At 41.7% G+C, this 23,971-nt stretch overlaps 1 protein-coding gene across 3 annotated transcripts; it reads left to right on the top strand.

The window, feature by feature from the left end:
• The first annotated feature begins 483 nt into the window (after positions 1–483).
• On the top strand, positions 484–21,975 carry carm1 (coactivator-associated arginine methyltransferase 1). Of its 3 annotated transcripts, XR_002203621.2 has the most exons (17): positions 484–707; positions 6,189–6,314; positions 7,440–7,546; positions 8,452–8,556; positions 9,648–9,758; positions 9,900–10,077; positions 10,409–10,499; positions 11,940–12,021; positions 12,343–12,428; positions 12,576–12,665; positions 12,786–12,923; positions 14,053–14,142; positions 14,263–14,375; positions 16,686–16,763; positions 19,200–19,269; positions 19,390–19,458; positions 19,581–21,975. XR_002203621.2 is itself a non-coding variant. In XM_020106549.2 (16 exons), exons 1-16 carry the CDS (start codon positions 566–568, stop codon positions 19,718–19,720), a joined length of 1,746 nt encoding a protein of 581 aa, XP_019962108.1. In that variant the 5' UTR covers positions 484–565; the 3' UTR covers positions 19,721–21,975. The 3 variants fall into 3 exon arrangements, 2 of the variants coding, with proteins under 2 accessions (XP_019962108.1, XP_019962107.1); XM_020106549.2 differs by lacking the exon at positions 19,200–19,269; XM_020106548.2 differs by lacking the exon at positions 19,200–19,269 and having other exon boundaries at positions 19,390–19,494.
• Positions 21,976–23,971: the final 1,996 nt, after the last annotated feature.

The following is a 23,971-nucleotide window of genomic DNA, read 5'->3' as shown; positions in this document are numbered from 1 at the left end:
GATAGTGAACCAAAATTGTCCATCATAACTATAGAAAGACAAGCATACACACACACACACACTCTCTGTACACACACACACACTCTCTGTACACACGGTGTCCATTAAATTATAACCACAATAAACGTATTGTGTGGTGGTGTTTTCCTCTCAGTAATTGGCACTGATTATACTGTTTGTCATAAGGTGGGATGTTACACACTGTTGGGATTAATGATTCACACATCTCATACTTAGTAATGTTGTATTACTGCTGTTGTACCGTTAATACTTAAAACAACTTGTTATTGACTGACTAGAGATGCTTTATCACATATCATGAATCTAGTGTATTATTATTATTTTATACACATGTTGTTTTTTTTTAAACCCACTCGGTTTGATTACTGTGTTAACTTGGGGGGAATGAGAGGCCCTATGACGTATCCCACCAGTACCCCCTCGAACCCTGCTGGGGGCGCTGTTGGGCGGCTGCGGTGTGGACGCCCGCTCTGCCTCCAGCAGAGAGCAGTGCGCGGTGGTTGGATGTGAACGCCGCCGACCTGTCTCGACTTCCAGATCGAAGATGGCGGTCTCGGTGTTTCCCGGCGTGCGGCTCCTCTCCATCGGAGACGCGAATGGAGACATACAGCGACACTCAGAGCAGCAGCCGCTGCGGCTAGAAGTGAAAACCACACAAGACGCTGCTCTCATCAATCTCTCCAATGGTGAGTTGACCTTTTCCTGCCGTTGCTCCTCGGTGCGTCGGCCTCTGTTCTCCGGTGCTAATGCTATGCAGTGCTAACGCGAACACAGCTAATGTTGGCCATACGTAGCGCTAGCCACCACGAAGCTAATCCATCTTGAGACCACGTCGCCTCCCCCCTGCTCGTCACGAGGGAGCCCGTTAAACTCCCAAATTTTCTCCGCGACGGTTTGGATCTTCTCGGGGCTTTGTTAACTTTAGGTCCCGGTTCCCTCACAAGTTCACCGCAGTGGGGGAGCTCGACTGAAATACAGCGCCAGTCACACACACGCAACATAGCTTAATCCGCGATAAGAGTGCGCGGGGCAGCGCTGTGTAGTTTAATGCTAGTTAAACAATGCCACGAGCCTGGCTCCAGCAATGATGCGCATCAGACCCGCTCGCTCCAAACGTCTTTTGCCCTTGAGGCATTAGCCGCGTGTTCAGCCATGTATACACGCGGAGTGTGTTTTTATATAATGGGGACATACTCAGTTTTGCCCCCCAGAGACCCGTGTATCGGCACATCGCTGTTTGGCTTGTGAATTAGCCCGTGTGGAAGTGGTTTGGAGCCGGGAGCAGAGGGCATCACTCCCCGGGTCGCCTCTGTGCCCCGGGCGGCCGCCGCTGCCACAGCGCTGTGTTTACCCGGCAGCCCGCGTCCTCTTTACAGCGGAGAACGCTTCAACTTTTGTTTAAGCTTTTGCGTTTCATTTGGCCTGAGCAGAACATGAGGGACGTTCTGCGTGGAGGAGCGAGACCGGGCCCTCATTACTTATGCATTCATCTTTGTTCTCATCGGAACAATAGACGCTTCCCCGCCGCCTTCTCCCCTCCCGTTGCGGACGCAGGATCGGAGCCGCTCCTCCGCAGCTTTTGTTAGTCGGTGGGATGTCCTGCTGAAAAGAAGCGGCCTCCGCTGCTGTGATGCTCCACTGAAAGACACACACACACACACACACACACACATTTAAGGGAGTTCACAGCATTGAGCATCAGGTTTTAGTGTAAGTTGCCGATCCCCCCTCATGCATCTTCACATAAAAAGAAGACCCTGGAAAAACACGATTTTAAACTTGAGTACAATACAGGAAATAGAAAATGGGAACACAAATGCAGAATTACACACAGTAATACGGGGAAAAACCTCCAATGTATTAAGTTGCTTTCAGTTACTCTAGGATAATCTACTGACATTATCCGGAGAGGCTGGCTCTGGACTTTCTCTGGATTGTCCCCCTGCCAGCCCCCTAATAAAAGTTAAAGTGAGGCCATGACAGCAGGAGATTCATTGAAGGATTCACTGCAAGCAAAGGGTTGTGTTGATGACGTTTTTAACATGAGACAGATGCAAAACTGATTAAGAAAAAAACCCACAAGGAGTATCTCAGAATGAGAAGTGGTGCGATACATGTAGAGGACGCAGACGAACAACCTGACACAGTGTCAATGTGCAGCAGAATTCATTTGTTGCGTCCTGCCTCTGCCTGTTTCGCCACCCTTCACCTGAACGCTCGGACATTTCTGTGCGGTTGAATCTCCTGCTCCTGATTTGTGCAGATCAACCTTGAAAAAACAGATCTAAAAGCCACTGAGCAAAAACATCCGATTTGGGTCACTTTTGCCTGCTGTCTTAAGGTAACTTTGATGAATGGCATGTGCTTGGAACTTACTAAACTGCAATGAGGACTCTTGTCAGCACCAAGGGAAAAAGATTGTCTGGTCTGATGAGACAAAAACTGAATCTTTGAACTTATCTTCTTGTTTTTTTTTCTTGTTTTAGAAATGTCATCAACCACACACCCACTTGCTTGTGGTGAATCTCCCGCTGTGTTCTCACACAGGCTCACTGACACATTATTCAGAGTTTTTACAAGGAGGCTGACAGAAGAAACTCTGGAGAATGTCCGAAGGACATTTATGATCTCACATACAGCCCCTCATTTTCATTATCCAGAGTTCAGTGCATGTTGGAAAATGGCTTGAAGGTTCAGTGTGTAGAATTTAGTGGTGAATTTGCATGTTGCAGCTGAACACCCCTCACCTTAACCCCCCCCCCCCTTCCAAACATTAAAAATAAACCATGGTTGCCTTCATGAAAACTCAAAAGGTGTTTAGTTTGTCCAGTCCGGACGACCGTAAAGAAAACATGGCGGCTTCTGTAGAGAGGACCCCCTCCCGATGTAAATATAAAGTATTTTAGTACAAACGCGCAATTGTAGGGTAAAGAAACAATATTTGTATAATTTAGATGAAACACACTAATGAAAACATCGCTAGGATTCGTTTATATTAAATTTCTGCAAATAGATGGACCTTTAAGAGTGATATTTGTTAAATTATTTGTTAAATCCAAATGTAAATTTAAAAAAATTGAATAATATCTGTAGCATATTCTTGTAGTATAGATATTGTTTGGGAAAGCCTAACAAAGAAGAGATATGCATTAGACTTGATTAATGTGCCACTTATCAGACAGCATGAATGTTTTCATTCATTGGACTAGTTGTGTTTAATCTGAATCTTGGTGAATTTGCTTATTTAATGTAAGTCAGTGCTTCCCACAGAATTGGAAGCTTTCAAAGAAAGCGGTAGTATGTTAACCCCAGGACTCCCGCCACAGAAACTCCTGCTGCTCACAGTCACACAGAAGTCTGCAGCTGTTTGCTCTGACATATGTTGCATTATGAGCAGCTGGCTAGTATGTAGTCAGTCTGTTTCCAGGTCCTGGCTAATTCTCTATATCCATGATGGAGAGGAGCAGAATAAATCGACAGTACGGTTGAGTCAGCAGGAGCAGCATTGAAGAGGAAACGGCCTAGTGAGAAATACGCCAAGTCGGCCCTGTTCACAAACAGCTGCACTGACTCATTTGATCAAGGCTCATTTCTCTCACTGAATTGCAGAAATAAAAGGGGGGAAATAAATGTCCTTCTGCCTTTCCTAGTAAATTCCTTTCATTGCACAGAAGTGTGTTTATAAGAATTCGATCTTCTTTTAGGGAAACACCCAACATCGTCATTAAAGGGGAAGTACTCTGATTTTAGACACACTCTATGTCCGTTCTCAGTCTGTGAAAACAGCATCTGGATGGCTCCTCCATAGTTATGTCAACTGAGTTGCCTCAACATAGGATGAGAGTAGAAACCTAAAGCCAACAGTAAGGTTTTCCTATGATCTGCAGTTTGAAAGATTTGGGCATAAGGCTAAAATGAAATATAAGATCCAGCTCTTTTGCAGTTTGATGCACATGTAGACTGTCAGGAAGAAAGTCTTGAAATATCTGGTGCTGCTTTGATAAAACAAACAGGCTATCTAAAAAATACTACATGTTGAGGTCTTGTGATGTCCTAATAAACTGACAAACATCCCTCAAATCGTTTAACATCCTAATTTATATGGATTTTTTATCTCAATTTCCCTGCTTTATATTATTTTTCAGGTTAAGGTGACAAGAAAACACATCTTGAGTTGTTTCTTTTCCGTCTCATTTCTAGCTCAGATTTGATGATCTTGTGTAAGTGATTGAGAGGAGAATTGAGGACTGAGGTGTGTAGCTGGCTTCTCTCCAGTAGATCCATGTCTTTAAATCTGAGGCGCTGCTCTTAATCTGTTTGTACGTGCTAGATTAGTTCAGCCTTCTTTATGACTCTGAACTGGTTTTTCCAGACTGCAGGTGTGTTTGCATAGAGCAGTATTCTACATGCAGTCCTCTTAGCCTGGCTCATCTGCCCCTAAGTATTACTTCTTTGTGTTTTGTTGACAGAATGTTTTTTTGAGGTCAGTAACTCTGAGTTATGTAATTCCAAGAGAGGATGAGTTCACAAATAACATTTATGACTTTTTATGTGTCAGTGTCTTGTTAGATCAGCATTATTAAGCAGATCATAGATTTTCAATAAAGGTTTGACAAATTACATTTAAATTCCTTGTGACATACTTGTGGCGTGCAGGATCATGCCCAGTACTGTGTGAAAATTTAGATTCTGTGGCCTAATTAGTTTAAAATGCCTTATATATACACTGTATATATGTATATTATAAAGTAAGTAAACAAGAATAGCACAATTAAGACAGTGTTTTCTATAACAGGTGATGGCCAGCTTTGTCTGGTAAGCTAACTGTCATGCAAGCAAGAAACCTGGTGTCTTTATCAAGAGAGGAGACTAGAGAACACAGAATATGGAAATTGAAATAAAACTTGACTAACAAGATAATTGCAAAGGATAAAGTTTTACTAATTTAGTTTGCACTCACCACTTCTTTCATAGCCAGACTTGTAGCGATGTTTCTCAGAGGGGAGCTTATTTTGTTTTTATTTTGTTTCTGTAAAGACACATTGAAATATTGAATCCTGATCACATGGGGCGTTGACCTCACAGAGGTAGTACTCCCTTCAGTACTCAGTGATTTGCAATGTTGTAAATTTCCCAGTTATGGGATTAAAAAAGGATCATTTTAGTATAGCTTATCATTTTAATTTGATATCCAACCCGTATAATCGAATGGAAAGGTATCAGGTATCAAACTTAATGCCTAACCCAAACCTACTCCTAACCCTCACCCCAAAACCAAGTCTTAACCCACAAACAGCTCTTTGCACTTTCCAAACATGTCCTCGTTCTGTAGGGTCTATGCTTAAATGGGTTCTCATTCAGAAATAGTTCAGGAACACACACACACAGACACCTGCCGAATGGTGACTTTGGTGCACATGCCTGTTTGTTTGTGGATGTAAGGAAGGGTCTCCTTCACTTCATACCAGCCTATGTCAGCTGACCACATTGTATATTGCACAAGTTATGGTGGTAACATCCTACCCAGCAGCACAAAGCAGAGAAAACCCTTCTGTATAATCCTCTTTGAGAAACATTTGCTTAAAACTACAGTGCCCATCTGGAAATCACTGAACTTGATCAACATAGCTGTTTTTGCTCTTTAAATCGGGTTTATAAACTGTTATCAGATTATATAAGAATTTAATCATTTGTACTGCAACTGCATTTTGTTTGGTATCCCTGTTGTTTTGTGAAGACATATTTGCAAATATAAATGTAAATACAGGGACAAGATAGATATCATCATCAGTGGGTTGGGAAAAGTTGCTGTTCATTTAAAAAATGACAGTCTAATAGATTTATATAAATTCTTCTTTAAGCTTTAAGCTTTCATCAATTGGTGAAAATCCTGCAGTATGTATGAGCAAGGGGACGAAGATAAAGAGGCTGAGGCTGTATTGTGTTTAGCTCTCCCACACAGGAGAGGGTTATGTTAAATGTGTGACTAGCAGCAAGTAAACAGTCTCTTGGCCGGTCATGCAAAATGAAATGTAAAAGCTCAAAATATATGTTTTGAAATCACTTTATCAACATACTGTGCGTCACACAGCTGTAAATTTCAGTGGCTGTATGCAAGTATGTCTCCCGCTGTCCTAACTCTTTCTATCTTCTCCATTTCATTCCAGGAGAGGAGGCGAGTGTGTTCAAGTGTTCCGTTTCCAGGGAGACCGAGTGCAGCCGCGTGGGGAAGCAGTCGTTCATCATCACGCTGGGCTGCAACAGCGTCCTGCTGCAGTTCTCCTCACCGGCAGGTATGCAGAAAATGTCCCAGCACAATAAGACTGTCACACCAAGTGACAACAATAAGTCAAATTTGCAAATAGCAGCTCAGGAGGACTTTACTGTTTAACTATACATGCACTGGAAAAATTCGAGAATAATAATACGTCTTCAGTGAGGTATTCAAGTAACTAAATACATGTGTTCCTCCTCAGTGCTGACTCCAGCACCATCTTGGCTTAGCATTCTGTCTTTTAATAACCTCAGAGTGAGCTGGTGTGCCAAAGTTTGTTATGTAAGCTTTGAGATTGTGTTCCCCACACACTCGATACACTCTCCACGGAGTGTGGAGCAGGTGTAATGTAAAAGTCCATCTCACCCTGACACACACCCCTTTTTCTCAATGAATAGCAGATGTCAAGTTATAGTAACATGGACGAGCTTATTAAGCTTAGGATATGTCCAGGTGTTGAAGTGCTGTGCATGGGGCTAAATGGTAAATTAACTTTATTCATATAACAAAGCGCTCGACAGTAAAAATTGCATTCACCCATCCAAACATTCATACAGCGGTTCTATACACATTGCTTTTCATATCACACACCACTTGGTGACCAGGGGCTGGGTTTGGGGGGTTTGGGTTTCACTATCTTGCCCAAGGATACTTCAGAAAGCACACAGGAAGAGCCAGGGATCAAACCACTGACCTTCTGGTTAGTGGACGATCCTGTCTATATGTAGTAAGAGCGTCTGTTCTCTCTCTTTTTATTTGTTGCAAAATGAACCTAAAATATAATATCCTTTGCATTTCCCAGCTGCTGCTTATTTTCCACAATTGTACCAAACATCTGGTTAAAATGTAAAATATGTTTAACAGGGAAGTTAGTATCTGCAGCTCTTAGGGGTCCTTTTGTGTCCCAATGCTTCAAAAAACGTATAATGTGCTACCAAGAAAATGTCAAATGTAGGGGTGGATGTGTAACAAGACACTGTTGATCCAATGTGCACACACTCAAATGGGTTTTAAGGAAGTCAGTGTGTTAACCTCACATTCATGTACTCATTTCTGATCCACTGTGTTTGAGCAGTTTCAAACAATGATGTCTAATGCTGCTACAGCACGACCTGTAATTGTTCATGTTTGTGTTCCTCTTCAGACTTTCAGTCTTTTTATAATCTCCTGAAGAACTGTCGTGGACATCTTAGTGAGCACTCAGTCTTCAGCGACAGAACAGAGGAGTCCTCCGCTGTACAGTACTTCCAGGTGAGAGGAATGCCCTCGTTCAGACACATAGACACACAGAAGAGACAAATATTGTGGAAGTATGGATAGTTCAGTACTCGCTGTCTTAACCATGACAATGCTTTAAATCTGTTTGTTTCATAACTTCCTTTCTGATGCTGTCTTTCACTATAGTTTACTTTTCTGTACTTTCTTAGGAACAAACCTTCAAAAGTTCCCTTTTTAAAAGTCACAAATCAATTCTACAAAGCATTAAAAAATTCTACTGAAATTACATATTATTTTTTGGCAAATGACATGCTCTGTGAATTATGTGTTTGGTGTCCTCTTCTGAGAAAAAACACTGAGATCCCTGAAGGGTTTTGGTCTGAGAAGACGTCACCTACCTGTGCTTACCAGTAGGCATGTGGTTCTCCTCTGACTGAAGAGGCAGAACTTCATTGGCTTTCTGCAATGGTGTCAGACAGCAGCTTGCTAGACAGCACAGCACGAGCCTCAGACTTTGAGCACAAACACATGTTGGTGTTCTTACTAACGTCTCCTGAAGAAGCTACCAAACAAACAGAGAAAGTGCCCTCGCTAGAATCATTTTACAGAACACAGCTAATGAGTTAGTCAGCTGCAGCACATTAGAAAGCTTAAATGCTTACTTGTTGGTTGGTTCAAATGCTAACTGGGTTTGTCCATATGTTTCAACAGCACTGCTTAGAAAATACCACCTGTCTTTGGTTTAAGTTGCATCTCACAGGGTTTTATTTCTGCTATTAACGAGAATCATTAACTGCATTCTAAAAAAAAAACTGTATCTCATTCGGCTGGTAAACAGGGTGACATCATTTTATTTTATTTATTAAAGTGTCCAGATATTTGTTTATGTCCTTATGTCATCCAGTTGGCTTGTACATTGACTTCTTGTCTTTCTGCAGTTTTATGGCTACCTCTCCCAGCAACAGAACATGATGCAGGACTACGTTCGGACAGGGACTTATCAGCGGGCTATTCTCCAAAACCACAATGACTTCAAGGACAAAGTACTTCTTCTACACTCATCTTACACATTTTTCTTCTTCAGGCTGAATATAGAAGTCGATCAAATTGTTTCCCAGATTATATTTACAGTCATTATTTATTTGACTTTTATGTTCAAAGGGTTATATCTCCCACACAGTTCTCTCAGTATGGATGTAAACCTATAAAGTTGAGACTTGGCACTTCAATCTAGTACCAATTATTGTATAAGCTTTTCACAAACTAAGTGTTTTACTGACCAGATATTTGTTGTCTGGGCTGTCTGATGGTGTTACGTTCAGTTATCTAAATGGGCGGGGTTTAATTTCTTATGGGCTTTTAAGGTTGTGCATCCCTATAAACAAACAGTAGAACACATTGAAATTTGATCCTTCGTTTTTAGCTGTGTGTTTGGTTTGTTTAGTACAAAGTCCTACTGACTGGATGGTGAGTAGCTGATCCGACTGGTTTTAGTTATCTGTCTATGCAGACAGTCAGTGTAATAACACCCAGTTTAAACAGTATTTCATTATTTATTAATCAACGAAATGTAACTTGTTTCTGATGGAATTCTGAATTATAGTGAACTCATTTGTTGTTTTGTTAAAATGTGCTGAAAATGTTCAAGATATACTGATCTCATTTTCAGGTTTTATATTTAAAAAAACATCATCATCACAATTTACACTGGATACTGTCTGTGATGCTGGTTGAAATGAATTCAGTAAATCGTGTGCTTATAAAATCAGTCCAACCACTATGAACAAAGCATGTACATCAGATATCATGTGCTGATGATTTATAGAATAATGCAAAACGTGTAACGAGTGTGGAGGAGAGAAGGTTGACAACTGCCCCCAAACACCTGATATTGAGGACTAAACATGAGTTTGTTAAAAGCTCGCCATTTTGCGACAGTGGATGCTCGTGGTTGCTAGGTATGTCCAGAGCACCAGCAGCTCGTGTTGTTGCAGGATCAACCAATTCACGACGGTAATCATGGCAATCAAAGATTGAAACGGTACAACTATCGTCAGGAATCTTACCATGGTATACTGTGAAACCAGTGACCTTGCTGACAGTGACGTCACGTTTCCTGTTCTCTGTTGTCCAGGTGGTGCTGGATGTTGGTTGTGGCTCGGGGATCCTCTCTTTCTTTGCAGCTCAAGCTGGAGCCAGGAAGGTCTATGCTGTGGAGGCCAGCACCATGGCACAGCATGCTGAGGTAAATATTATTATCAGTGACCTGACTCTGATGTGGTTTGAGCCACTTCATTTATAAGCTCTGACTTTGATTATTCAAAAAGAAGACCGCCATTAAGATAAATTATTTCCTGCCGTAGTAAATAAATTCTGTGCCTTGCAGGTGTTGGTGAACAGTAACCGTTTAGGCGAGCGTGTGGTCGTCATCCCGGGGAAGGTGGAGGAGGTGACGCTGCCCGAGCAGGTTGACATCATCATCTCAGAGCCAATGGGCTACATGTTGTTCAATGAGCGAATGCTGGAGAGCTACCTGCATGCCAAGAAGTTCCTCAAACCCAATGGTGAGAAGATTAGGAGCACAGCAGAATGGGGCATGTCAGTTTATTAGGAACACCCAGCTTAAACTAATGCAGTCTAATGCAACAGTCGAAGGATGTTTATTTAATGATGATCAATTGGGCAGCTACAATTTGTAGTGCTGTTCAACTGTATCGCATTATACAAAGACATGTCTGTTATATAGCCTACCCTCACTAATTTGAATGGGATGGACAAAATAATTCAGTTTCAAAATGATTTTGTCATTTTAGAAAATGCTGACCTCATTCATTGTTTTAGCTTGCTGGCAGAACATTACTTTGCTTGACTCACTTCTTTGTGTGTGTGTCCCAGGTAAAATGTTCCCCACCATTGGTGACGTCCACCTGGCTCCCTTCACAGACGAGCAGCTCTACATGGAGCAATTCACCAAGGCCAACTTCTGGTGAGTCTGGATAAACTGGGTCTTCCTACAACCTGACCTTTGAAAACCTTTTTTGCCTGGTCCTTCGCTGTTTTTGCATTTGATGCACTTAACCACAAAGCCAACAGAGGAACCATTTGTTAATAAAATGCAGCCAGCTTGTTGAACCCTTCATTGTTTTTCAAGCAGCATTAGAACTTGAACTGAAGTCCAGACATTTTCCAGAATTTTTTCCGGAGGGGCTGTATGTGAGAAAGCAAATATCCGAGTAAGTTGCTTCTGACATTTGCTGAACCTTGTTCTGTCCGTCACCTAGTAAAATGTAAGGAAGGAGTGAGTCCTTGTGAGAATACAGCAGGAAAGTTTCCAAAAAAATGCGTGTGCATTGGTGTGAAGTCTCCTTCGCCTCTTCCCATATGGCAGGACAGACATTAACTGGGAGGGGTCCCCTGAAACACATGTCCAGCAGGGAGGAGGGACGGCGGCACCCATGATTCAACTTACCAGTTGTCATCACCCGCCTGTTTAGTTGTTTTTGTTTGCAAACCTATTAGTCCCCAAAACGGGTATTAATGCAGTTGGCCAACGGTGTCCTGTAGAAGATGATGAGAACAAGGGTGGGGAGATTTACCTCCTTCAGCCTTATGCTTTATTACCGCCGTTCCCATTCTTTGCACTCAACATCATTTCCACTTTATTTTTCGGCTGGCTGCTCACCTTCCCACTTTTTTAACTTGTTGCACACCATACACAAACATGGATCAGCTGGAGACAGGAGACAACAGGTTAGTCCGGACAGACTTCTCTATGCTACCGCATTAATGAAGGAGCATAGAAATTCTCAGATGGCTTTTGAGGGGAGATCACAGAGACGATTGATAAAAATGAGACATTCTAAAGGAACTATTTAAAAAATGCTGCGACAGGTTTGTCAAGGCAAGAAAGCACACGCAAACCCGAAGCGGTGCTCTCGGAAGAAACAAACCTATTCCAATACTATTCAGTTTGTGTTTTTTCTTGTTTGCCTTTTCTGGCAGTGGTGTCGTATGAATCTCACGATTTGACACCGGATAAGACTAGACCGAGTACTAGTGCCTCAAGTGCGAGTATAAAATGGAAACTGTCATGTTGGCGGGCACAAGGACCAGTCTGTCAAGCATTACTGTAGTTAAAGAGCCCAGTCACACATACATGAATGTATAAAGAAGTATCGATATGAAGTATAAATCTTCACTTCAAGTGTAAAGCAAATTGCAGTGTGGCTTTGCATAGAGTTGAACTAAGGTGAACCCATGATATTCACTTCACATTTGTGAATGTGCGACTGGGCACTAAAGCTTCACAACTTTGACACTGAACCTTATTGGTTCAAAGTGTTTTGTTGTCTGCAAACAAAGACATCATTCTGATTTTGACTGAAGAACACTTAAAAAACCCTCAATCTGATCTTTTGGTCCTCAGGTACCAGCCCTCGTTTCATGGCGTAGACCTCTCTGCCCTGCGGGGGGCAGCTGTGGATGAGTACTTCCGCCAGCCAATAGTTGTAAGTTATCCACCACACATGCACACAGGGGCTTACATTTAAGGATGAATTAAATGACTGGACATGGCAGAGAGACTCTGGGTTCTCACTAGAGGACTTTTTCTTCACTCAGTGAAGTTTACTCTTACAACATCCTGGTTCATGAAACCAGCCTGAGAAACCAGTCACTGTACATTTACTTTGCCTGATTATACTTTTGTAAATGTGGTAATCAGGTCTTCTTTGCTTGAAATACAGTCTTGCATGTGAGCTGTGTGAAATTAGACTTGATGTTTTGCTCTAGTATTATCTCATATGACGAGCTGAAATTTCCCTCCTCAGGACACATTCGATATCCGTATTCTGATGGCCAAATCGGTCAAATACACAGTGAACTTCCTGGAGGCCAAAGAAGATGATCTTTACAGGTGTGTGTGTGTGTGTGTGTGTGTGTGTGTGTCTGTCTATATGTGTATGGTTGCTTGTTTTTCATATGAATAAGTATATTAAATATATGGATCATACCCATATGTAATTAACGTGTCCCCTTCCAAACCTTTTCCTTTGGATCACAGGATAGAGATTCCCTTTAAGTTCCACATGATGCACTCTGGCCTGGTACACGGCCTAGCTTTCTGGTTTGATGTGGCATTCATGGGATCAATGTAAGTCACACATAGACATGTGGACAGTTGGAATGAGTTGAATCTTAAGAAATACATTTTATTAGTCTCACACAGTTGACTTACCCTCACCACACAACCCCTCTTGCGTCTCTCCTGCAGGGTGACAGTATGGCTGTCCACAGCACCCACAGAGCCTCTCACCCACTGGTACCAGGTGCGCTGTCTGCTGCAGTCTCCCCTCTTCACCAAGGCTGGGGATACACTATCTGGAACTGCAATGCTGGTGGCCAACAAGAGGTATGATAACTGTGTACTAAAAATAATTTTGTTCTCTCTGGCATTGTTGTCCACCTATTTCAAGTTAGAAAATTAAATTTTAAAATAATTTTGCAAAACAAATATTTGCCCTGAATCTGAAGGCAAAGAATAGTTGTTCTGTTTTGAAATAAAATTGAGGAAAACGTAACTTTAAACTGAAAGGGACCAAACAAATGGCAAGTGCTTAACTAACTACATTAAAGGAATAGAAAAGAGGAGATAGAAATGACCAGTACAAATGAATTGAAATTGTGCAAAAAGGAGAAAACAAACAAAGCATTTATGTCAAGAGGTGTTGTGTAAAAAGTGAATTCCCTGCTGGCCTCAGTTACAGCTTTTGTACAGATAAGTATAAGAGCTGCAGCACAGACAATGACACTTCCCCACTTTAAAACGTTGAAGAGAAGTTAAATGACGTTCAAAGTTTTTAATTATCCATAGTAACCATGGAAACATTATTTTGATCATTTCACACTTCACACAAATCAGTCCTCCACTCAGCTATAATGTTAATACAAACTAAAGCTCCAGTCAGTATAAACTGAAGTCTTCAAATTGACGATTTACTTGTCAGTGTTTTACCTCCGTGTCTTTGTGATTTAAACTTATGTAGACACTGTAGCTTCGCTCTACGCCAACGCCTCTGAGTCTCTGCTGATTGCCTGGCAACCTCTGTGACAACAACACTCCTGGATGTTACCGTAGCTGGTCAAAAAATAGTCGAGCACATACCCCTCCGTAAAACCACAGTTATTTTTACATTTGGTTTTTGTACGGATTAAACAGAGTTATGACATGTTGTTCAGTGAACTTAAGAGGCTTGCCTGTAGATGGATTTAGTTACTTTTGGACAAAGCCAGGCTAGTTGTAATCCCTTTTCCCAGTATTCGTGTTCCCAATACAGGCTGCAGGCTGTATCCTCATGTTTAGCATACAGACAATGTATGTTTTACGTTGTCATGTAACCAAGCAGGAAAGCAAAAAAGCACATTTCCTAAAATGTCAAAGTAGTCATTAAAGTCCCAGGGCACCCCTCTGAATATCTGAGCTCTCATGTGCATTTGTTGTAATTAATAAATGATACAAATCCGATCCCCTTTGCCAACAGGCAAAGCTACGACATCAGTATTGTTGCCCAGGTGGACCAGACAGGATCAAAGTCCAGCAACCTCCTGGACTTGAAGAACCCCTTTTTCAGGTGAGTTGCTCTCCTGACCCCTGTCAACACATCTGTATGTAGATGGCGCTATACATGGGCTGAGATGGGGAGCACGGTATGTCTCTCTAATTTCCAATATGTGTGTGTATGTAAATGCAGGTACACAGGCACCACCCCCAACCCTCCTCCTGGCTCACACTACACTTCCCCATCTGAAAATATGTGGAACACAGGTGGAGCCTACAGCATGAATCAGGGGATGGCTGTATCAGGTGAACAGACACATAAACACTGGTAGATGAAACATATCCTCCAGGTGTTTACCAAAGCTTCAGGTTTCCTGAATGTCACCGAACATTTGAGAGTCAGGAAGAGCTCTCTGGATATGGGGACTTACTGAGTGTTGGCTAGTCATTTTCTATGTGAGGTATTGCATTGATTCTTAACCAAAGCTGGTGTGTTCATAGCAAATAATCTTTAGGCCTGCATTTCAGTTATATCCTAAGGTGTCTGGAATCGCTTATAAGGTGGCATCAAGGAATACTGGGGTCACAGGGCTCCAGACTAACATTTTAAACATGTAAAATGTAGCAAATAATTTAGGGGGACCTAAAAAATTTTTATTGCACCTTTTGGCACCGCAATAATACACCTATTTGACCTTTTCTTGATCGTGCACTTATACATTGGTGTTTTCTTGACTGGGGCTGGGTATCAGCACTAATTGCTCATATCAATTTGATACCGATTCACAAAGTCTAGAAAGGATTTCCGATTCAATTCAATATTGATTTAGTTAAGGATATTTCATTGTACTATATCAATATAGTAATAATACATTGGATATGAAAAAGATTCTCAGAGAAGTTAAGCTGTAAACAAAGAAATCTCTAACAACAAATCTCATGACAACAAATTTTGTTCCAGAAATGATTGTGAAAGATTATATTATTGTCATAATTTTTACACTGATATAATGATAATATTATAGCATAATCCTGCAAGTACACCCTTTCAAAGAGCAATGAACTTTCTTAAGAATATTGAGTTAACTTTTGAATTACAATTAAAAATGTTAAAATATCCTTAATGAATAAAACATAAATAAAATTAACCAAAACAATAAATAAAATGCACACTCTGGCTCTAACAAAAATCGTTGTTGAATAAATATTAAACATTTGGCTCAGGACATATGTTACTAGTTCAGTTAACAGGATGAGATGGTTATGTAGGTGAGTTATTGTAGTAGGTTAGTATTCTAGCCTTTCCTCTAGGTTTCTGTCTGTCTGTCTGTCTGTCTGAGAGTGAGTGAGTGAGTGTGCTCATCTCCATCACTCTTCACTCACACTGACAATCATGTGTATGGCAGTTACTAAATTTCTTTTTCAATGTGTTTAAATACGTGTCTTAAACTTGAATCAAACAAAAACAAAGGACTGTTCAGGTCCTAATAACTTCTGATTAGTGTCGGTGTTTATTGTGGTATTGTAAAGTGAGCGCAGGTCAGCAGGAGTGTGGAGGTAGCACACCCAGAAGGGAAACTGACACAATACAAACTAACCAGAGCTTCTGCTTTGACCCCGAAACAGTGGCGGTAATCTTTCTGCATAAGCAGTCTGTTGCGGAAACCCTGTACTGTGGAAACATTATTCACTACTGTTCGACAATATCTAGCCTCCTTCATCACCTCTCCTCTCTCATCTCCACCGTCTGTTTCCCCTGTTTGAGTGAGTGTGGGCGGGGCCTGTGTGTGTGAGTGTAAACTCCGCAGAGGAGAGATGAGAGGCATTACGACTCGCTGAAATACACACACACACACACACACACACACACACACACACACACACACACACACACACACACACACACACACCAGCACACACACACCAGCACACACACACCAGCTAAATATTTGACGCACTCTGGAGCCTTGTATCATAAACAGTTGCTATGAGAAGTGGGGATCAGAGCCAGCGATGCATTCATGGTCTTCTTTGTATCAGGGCTTCATCAACTGATATTTTTGCCTATCTACACTATAAACCACTTAACTGTTTTTTCACTTACAAACCCAAAATTTCCTGTTGTTCCACCAATACTTTCACATTTAAAAACACATGCAAGGCGTTGCACAGTGTCTGTATCTGTAGTTTTGTGCCCTATTTGATGCATAAACACAACAAAATGAAATGTACTTACTGTGTGTTGTTTGCGTCATTACTGAGTCCACAATAGCAAATATCTGATTCCTGCCAGTTTTGTGTCCCCCAAAACTGATCTGAGAACATTATTTAGCCTGTTTTCTTCCTTCCACGTCTTATATGTGACAAATATGTGTGCCCCAGAAAGCAGAATCAATCACGATTGCGCTGAAAGAAACATGTTTTCTGTAATTATTTCAATCACAAGCCACAAAGCCTAATGCTAACCTTTGGAGTGAAATGAACATGGTTGTGTTCATAGTGTCTCATCTGCCTCACATCTGTAACAAGGAAACAAAAGGCAACAAACAGCCTAATATTTTTTTATGTCTGTGGGGTTAATGTTTATTGCTTTGTTTTCTGTCTTGATTCCTCCAGGGATGCCTGCAGCTTATGACCTCAGCACAGTCATTGGCAGCGGCCCGGCAGTGTCTCACAACAACCTCATCCCCTTAGGTACAAACCACACACCTCTGGACTTCTACACACCTCATGAAACGTTATGTCAGGAATATCAATAGGAGAGCGACAGACCAAGTCTGCAGTGCAGCAGGAAGTGCCAGATGTGCATGAAAGTTTAGTGAAATACTTTGATTGCTTGGCTGCCAAATCCCCATTCACAAGGCTGAAATAATGTAATTTGAGAGTAGTTTCTGAAAGAGACAGCTGTCACATAACATACCAACTCATGATCAGTTACAAGCTGATATAAGTTCAGCCTCAGTAAAGAGGCAGATATGTGAACGTCTGACATTTTAAAACCAGTGAGAGACAGTCGATCAGTCTAAACCTCATGTTTAAATGTAATGTTATTAAAGAAATAATTTTACATTTGTGTAACTTTTCATAATTTGATAACATGCTATGGTATATAGTCAGGCCATTTTATCTCCACTGCTTTTATGTCTTTTTCTTCAACTGGTAACTCCATTCATAAGAGGAAATAGATGTGTTTCGCCTGCACTAACCTGAACACCTGTATAACAATAACTTCTCGATTAACCAGATATCTGATGTCAAATGGAAGTGATGATGATGCTACTCACTACTGGTTTTTGCCCAATCAACTTGCTCAAACCAATTGTCACCTTTGGTAGTGTGATCTGTGGCTTTCAAAGAAAGTGATTCCTCCCTTGTTTCAAACTCCCATCACATCCCACACACACAATTATCAATTGGTGTTTATTTGTTGGTGTGTCTTTTGTTTCATCAAACAAAAAAGACAAGAGTGTAAATGTTTTGAATTGTCCTTCAGTGGTGTCTTTTTTTAAATATCTTGTGCCATATCAGTAATCTGTCCTACCACCCTTCTTAAAGACACGTGAACACCTGTAATGATCGACCTGTTGGCCTTCTTCATCACTGCGAGCGTTTTCATGCAAACTGGCTCACTGGCTTGTCTTTTACTTCAACAAAACATAATTGTTTGTCCATTTCTCTTGTAAAGCAGTCCACATCTACTTGACTTTTCTCGACAGTCGCCATGATGTATGTCAAAATGACACATAACTGCTGCCCATGTGTTGTGCACACCCCGACTGTGACCAGACAGCTTGTACTTGAAAATTGCCTGACAGGCCAAATCAAAAGGTCTCCTTACCTGTACACAGCCATGATCTACACTCACCGGCCACTTTATTAGGTACACCCTGCTAGTACCGGGTTGGACCCCCTTTTGCCTGCAGAACTACCATAATTCTTCATAGCATAGATTCAAAAAGGTGTTGGAAACATTCCTCAGAGATTTTGGTCCACATTGACATGATAGCATCACGCAGTTGCTGCAGATTTGTCGGCTGCATACCCGTAATGCGAATCTCCAGTTCCACCACATCCCAAAGGTGCTCTATTGGATTGAGATCTGGTGACTGTGGAGGCCATTGGAGTAAGTGCACTCATTGTCATGTTCAAGAAACCATTTTGAGATGATGTAAGCTTTGTGACATGGTGCATTATCCTGCTGGAAGTAGCCATCAGAAGAGGGGTACACTGTGGTCACAAAGGGATGGACATGGTCAGCAACAATACTCAGGTAGGCCATGGCATTTAAAAGATGCTCAATTGGTACTAAGGGGCCCAAAGTGTCCCTCACACCATTACACCACCACCACCAGCCTGAGCTGTTGATACAAGGCAGGATGGATCCATGCTTTCATGTTGTTTACACCAAATTCTGACCCTACCATCTGAATGTCACAGCTGGAATCGAGTGGTTATTTGACTTACTGTTGCCTTTCTATCATCTTGAACCACTCTGCCCATTCTCTTCTGACTTCTGACATCAACAAGGCATTTTCGTCCACACAACTGCCGCTCACTGGATATTTTGTCTTTTTCGGACCGCTCTCTGTAAACCCTAGAGATGGTTGTGCATGAAAATCCCAGTAGATCAGCAGTTTTTGAAATACTCAGACCAGCCTGTCTGACACCATCAACCATGCCACATTCATAGTCACTTAAATCCCCTTTCTTCCCCATTCTGATGCTTGGTTCTATCTTGGCTGATTATCTTTTTGTTTCAACAAGCAATTGAACAGGTGTGCCTAATAAAGTGGCCAGTGAGTGTATATCATCCTGTACGAAGTCAAGAAAGAAAGCATTCCACTTTTTAAGATTCATTTCTTAAAAAAATGAACTTGGCTGAAACACCTGAAAAGTCTTTCTCAGTATTTGTAAAGACAGTCAGAAGAAAACTCTTAAAAGTGTACACTTGGGAAGCGGTCTTCTACTTAACGTGTGTATGTATTCACTTTATACAGGCACTTCATTTCAGGATGCCTCCAGCTCACTGTTGACACTTGATCTTACTTTTCATTTAGCTCTGTCATTTTAACATTTGATCTTTATTCAGTCCGTAACACTAAAACTTGACTTTTCAACTTTTAATTTCAGCTGAAAATTTCCAGCAGCTTTCACATGTACACTACCCAAAAATGTGACAGTCAGTAGCTGGACTGCCACTGTGAGTAACTTGAGTTAATGTAACAGGTTTCATGGCATCTATGTAGTATTTTTTAGTTGAACAGAAGACGTGCTCAAATCTGTGTCATGTAATTGTGCTTTCTTCTCTGATTGGTCACAGTGAACACAGGGATTGTAAACCACACCCACTCCAGGATGGGCTCCATCATGAGCACAGGGATTGTGCAGGGTACGTCCAGCTTAACAGAAACGAACAATGAAATCAGTATGTGCATCTTTATAAACACAAAATGTACCATGCAGTAGTCTTCAGAGTGAATGTTGAATGACGACCTGCTCTCTTCCATCCAGGAGCCACAACAGGACAGTCGGGCCCGAGCAGCAGTGGTTCTTACTATCCCGTCACCAACCAGTTCACAATGGGCGGCGCTGCCATCTCCATGGCCTCACCTATGGTCATCCCCAGCAACACCATGCATTACGGCAGTTAAGACAAGGACTTCGCAAAAAACCTCTTCAGCCTCCCCACCCCCCCGCATGACAAGAGATTCCCAACCCCTCCCAGTGGAGCTCCTCAGTCTGCCACCCCCTCCACCCTTCAACCCTGACTGATCCTCCATTCGCAGCCAAAACCAATATACCAAAACCAGTGCTGTGCTGGCACTGCTCCCTCCCCTTGTTCGTCAATCTACTCCGTTCAGTCCATCACAATATGAACTATATAAACAGTCAAACACTCGTATCCGTCCAGACTCTTGTCTTGCTAACACCCGAAACCTCCTCTACCCTTTCTCCTCCTGGGACTGCAACACATGCACAGCCGAGATGCACAGCCGTTATCACTTATCCCCCTCCTGGGTTTTCACCCTCCTTACTGTCTCAATCCCTCCAACCCCCTTATCTTTTTTTAAATGTCAAGATGATCCCAGAGTGTTTCCCCCCAATCTACCTGTTGCCAGATACCAGCATCAGCCCTTTCCCACAATTCTCCTCACCTCTGTACCACATCGTCACTGAAGTGTTGCATTAGTGTAGTAGGACACTATTATCATCATCATCAACACTCTGCTCTGAGCTGCCATCTTGGCTTTTCATATCGGATACAAATACATGTCCATAGTCTTTGTGCACAAGAGACTGACTCATGCCAGACAAGTGTCAGATCACACAAAACCCGTTTCCCTTGTTTTCTCAGTGTATATGACTCATTCTGTCGGCAGAGGCTGATATATCGTAAAACTGCAGCTTATCTACATTGGCACCGTTAGGAGGATGTAGAAAATATGCTTTTTCTTGTTACTCAGACAAACCAACCATTCGAGTTCTTCTCATAACCCTGTGTGTTTGTACTTGGCAGCAGTGATGTTGTTGCTTTACACCAAGGTTCACATATACATCAAGTTTTGGGAGAACGCGGGTCACCTTCCATGCCTAGTGATGAGAGATGAGCATCACATTTAGCTGTGTCTGAAGTCGAAAGTCATTGAGATGAAACAGGCTGTAAAACCTTTCTCTTAACGCTATGAATGACACCTGCTGACATTGTTAATAACAAATATAGATTAGCGCAGCTTTAAGTATACTGTAATGTGAATACCCTAAAACCCTAAAGCTTTTAAAGTTTATATCTTTAAAATGTGAACCTTTAAAAAAAAAAAGACGCTGTTTTCGGGCCAGTTGTGTTGTTCTTAGCCAACAATCGGCTGGGTCCAGGGTCCGCAACGTAAGAGTCCTGTCCTCATACATGCTGTGGGGTTGCCAGGTTTGAATAGCATTTCAAAGTTAACTAAAAGCCAGGTGACACTTTTTATTCTTACAACCAATTAAAAAAAGGGACTTTCTGGAAGTTGGAATTTGTCTAGTCTGACAGAGCGAGTCTTTTAGCCCCCTGACTGGTGTGTATTAGTCTCGCACAATGAACTGTGTTACACTGTCAGTGTCTTCTTAAAAGCATTCTTAGTGTCGCCCTTAGTTTTACACAAAGCGACAGTAGTAGTTTGGCGTAGTGTAAATGAGACTTTGCGTGGAAGATGACCAATAGGAAAGTCTCCCAAAAACTTGCCTTTCCTGCTAGAACAGTGTAGTCCAGGAAACCTGAAACAAGCCTCCTGCCGCTCCCATCATCCGCCCTCTTAGTACCTCTTCTTTTTCCTTTGGCCAAGAGGACACTGCAGCAGCTCCTCCCCAGCCAGTCGTTTGTCGAAGCAGGTTACTCCAGCAGTTGGACGTGGGAGATTTGGAGAACGAGCCTGTAAGGACCAATTACCCAGGTGGCAGCCCACTGGCTGCTGGAGTGAGAGAAGCTGTGCTGGATTTGGCAGCGTCCTAGTTTACATCCTTGTTTCCTTCCCCTCTGCTTCCTCCTTGAGACTGTGAGACTGTCGAAAAGAGACTTCATTGTTGAGGCATGGGACACAGGGCCTGTCCATCATCTCCCTCCTCATCGGTTCACTATGTATGACCGCCAGCATATCATTACCCCGAGACACCCATGTCCCCTTTTAATAGTCAAGGAGAGAAAGACTGACACATCTATGAATTGCTTCCAGTGTCTACTACTGGACTTTGTTCATTTGGAATTTATGAGTTGGCAAGTTTTAAGAGAGCTGAGGAAAAAAAAAGTCTCTTTGTAGAATTAATCTTTTTTGTTGTCTTTATTTTGTTTATTTTTTCTGTCACAAAACCAACAATTAAAAAAAGAGAGCAAATTAAATGTGGTGGAGATATTCCAAGCCCCATTCTGGAATCAGGTGTTGTACTACTTTTATTTGTTTCCTCTAGTTTGTGAAAGCCTGGACACACCAGCTGTTTACCATGTGGTAGCCTATAGCTATTGTGTTCCTTTTTGTCATTATTCTGTGTAGCCAATAGTGGCATTCATTTTTATCATGGAAAAGTGTGTACGGACGACACGTGTGTCATGTTCTGTTATTTCTGTGTTGACAAAGCAGTAATAACACTTTTCTCACTGTCTGACAAACGACTCTTCTGCTCCACACGTCTGCAATGAACACTGGCAGCTGCAGTTGGTCAGTCCTAAATTACTACACAAGTTTTTCTTGTGCGCTGAGCACGAGAGAGCAGCTCTACCTCATATATAAAGCTTACTTTTCAGTCTCGTGAGATTATATTTAGTTCAGGCTTTAAACTAACATCCTGAGTGAGCTGATCACAAGTGGTCAGCACCACAAACAGCTGTGAATGCACCCAAACGTGTCCTGTGACATGATCAGATCACATTTAGAGGTGTTCTGGGACACGTGGCCACATTCTTTTTGCTCCGTCCTGGGCCACGTGTGGCTATATTAAGTATTTTTACACTTCTCAGTGACTTTAAATGTATGAGTTTGTGGCCACCACAACACAATTTATTTTTCTCCGTGCAGATATAATGTTTCTTAGCTGCACACAGGACTCCAATCTCTATTGCTGCTTACAGACATGCACTGAAGACCCGAAATTCTAAAATTATCTGAAAGAGTTTTATGTGAAATGTCCCAGTCGTTCTCTGGAGTTTTTTTCTGATAGTTCCTCAGAAAAAAACCCATGTGAGGACACAGCAGGAAACTGTTCCAAAAATACTCAGCGGGTGAGTGGGCAATGTTTCTAGCATGCGATGGACACAAAACTGAAAAAAAAAAAGGGTTGGCATACGTGTAGAAGACACAGCCGATGATGTCAACCGGGAAAGACGAGGAGAATCGAGAGCTTTTGGTGATAATGGGCGATACTGATGTTGATGTGTAAACAAAAACATGCGATCTGCACAGCAGAATTGATCTGTTATGTCCTTCCTGCATGCTGCACCACCTCTCACCTAAATGTTTGGCAAATGTTATTGTTTACACGTTCCTGACAATTTCCTGCTGCGTCGTTAGTAGTAGTTAGTATAACGTACAAGGGACATTCGACATCTTGTCCTATGTTTAAAAAAAAAAAGAAGAATATTTGTGTTTTACAGAAGGAGATCTGTTCGCAAGAGATGCATGCAGGACACATTTAAATGTCAGGCTTGAACAGATGAGCTCAGAGCTGACCACTAGAATCTCTCAGGACAGATGTTAATGCTTGGTCTGTAAAGGCCCAAAAGGATGATGCCTGCGTGGATGAGAGCGGACCCTGAAGACTTCAACTTCATTTTGTTGCTCAGTCGGTTTTATCAGTGTTTGAAATGCATGATAACAGAAAGTCAAGAGAAGGTTGCATTTTCCTGCACATTCAGCTGCTGCCTCGGCCACACAGTGTCAGTGTTTCTAATGCAGCTAATTTTCATCTTGTCGTTTATTCATTTACATATTTTTCTTTTTCTGTTCGTCAAAGTATGAATACCTGACTTTATGACATCCCATAAACACACCATGTCGTTCTAAAGCTGCTGCACCATGAAGAACAAATCTTTATAAAGACATCAGCTGACAGCACCAACTCCAGTTAAGTTTTAAAAGGATAAAAGTAACATTTTAGTTTTTTCTTGTAGAATGCCTTACATTTTGGTAGGGATGCATTTTGGATGCAGGATCTTTTAATCACTTTCTCCAACAAAACCCAATTGGGTGTTTTATTTTTACATTTCAACTGATTTCCTATAATAATCCAATGGATCTGAATGAAAACAATCAGGAATATTTAAACAGATATCCAAGAGTGTCATAATGGCTCCCATGAAAATAGTCTACTGGGGCTTGGTGGAGGTTTGCACTCTAGTTTGTTATGTCATGAGGTGACCAACAAAAACATGCTAC

Source organism: Paralichthys olivaceus, chromosome 5 (genome assembly GCF_024713975.1).
Source record: "Paralichthys olivaceus isolate ysfri-2021 chromosome 5, ASM2471397v2, whole genome shotgun sequence".
Taxonomy (NCBI): Eukaryota; Metazoa; Chordata; class Actinopteri; order Pleuronectiformes; family Paralichthyidae; genus Paralichthys; species Paralichthys olivaceus.
The sequence above is the reverse complement of the archived record's forward strand: the minus strand, read 5'-3'. Positions and strand labels throughout refer to the sequence as shown.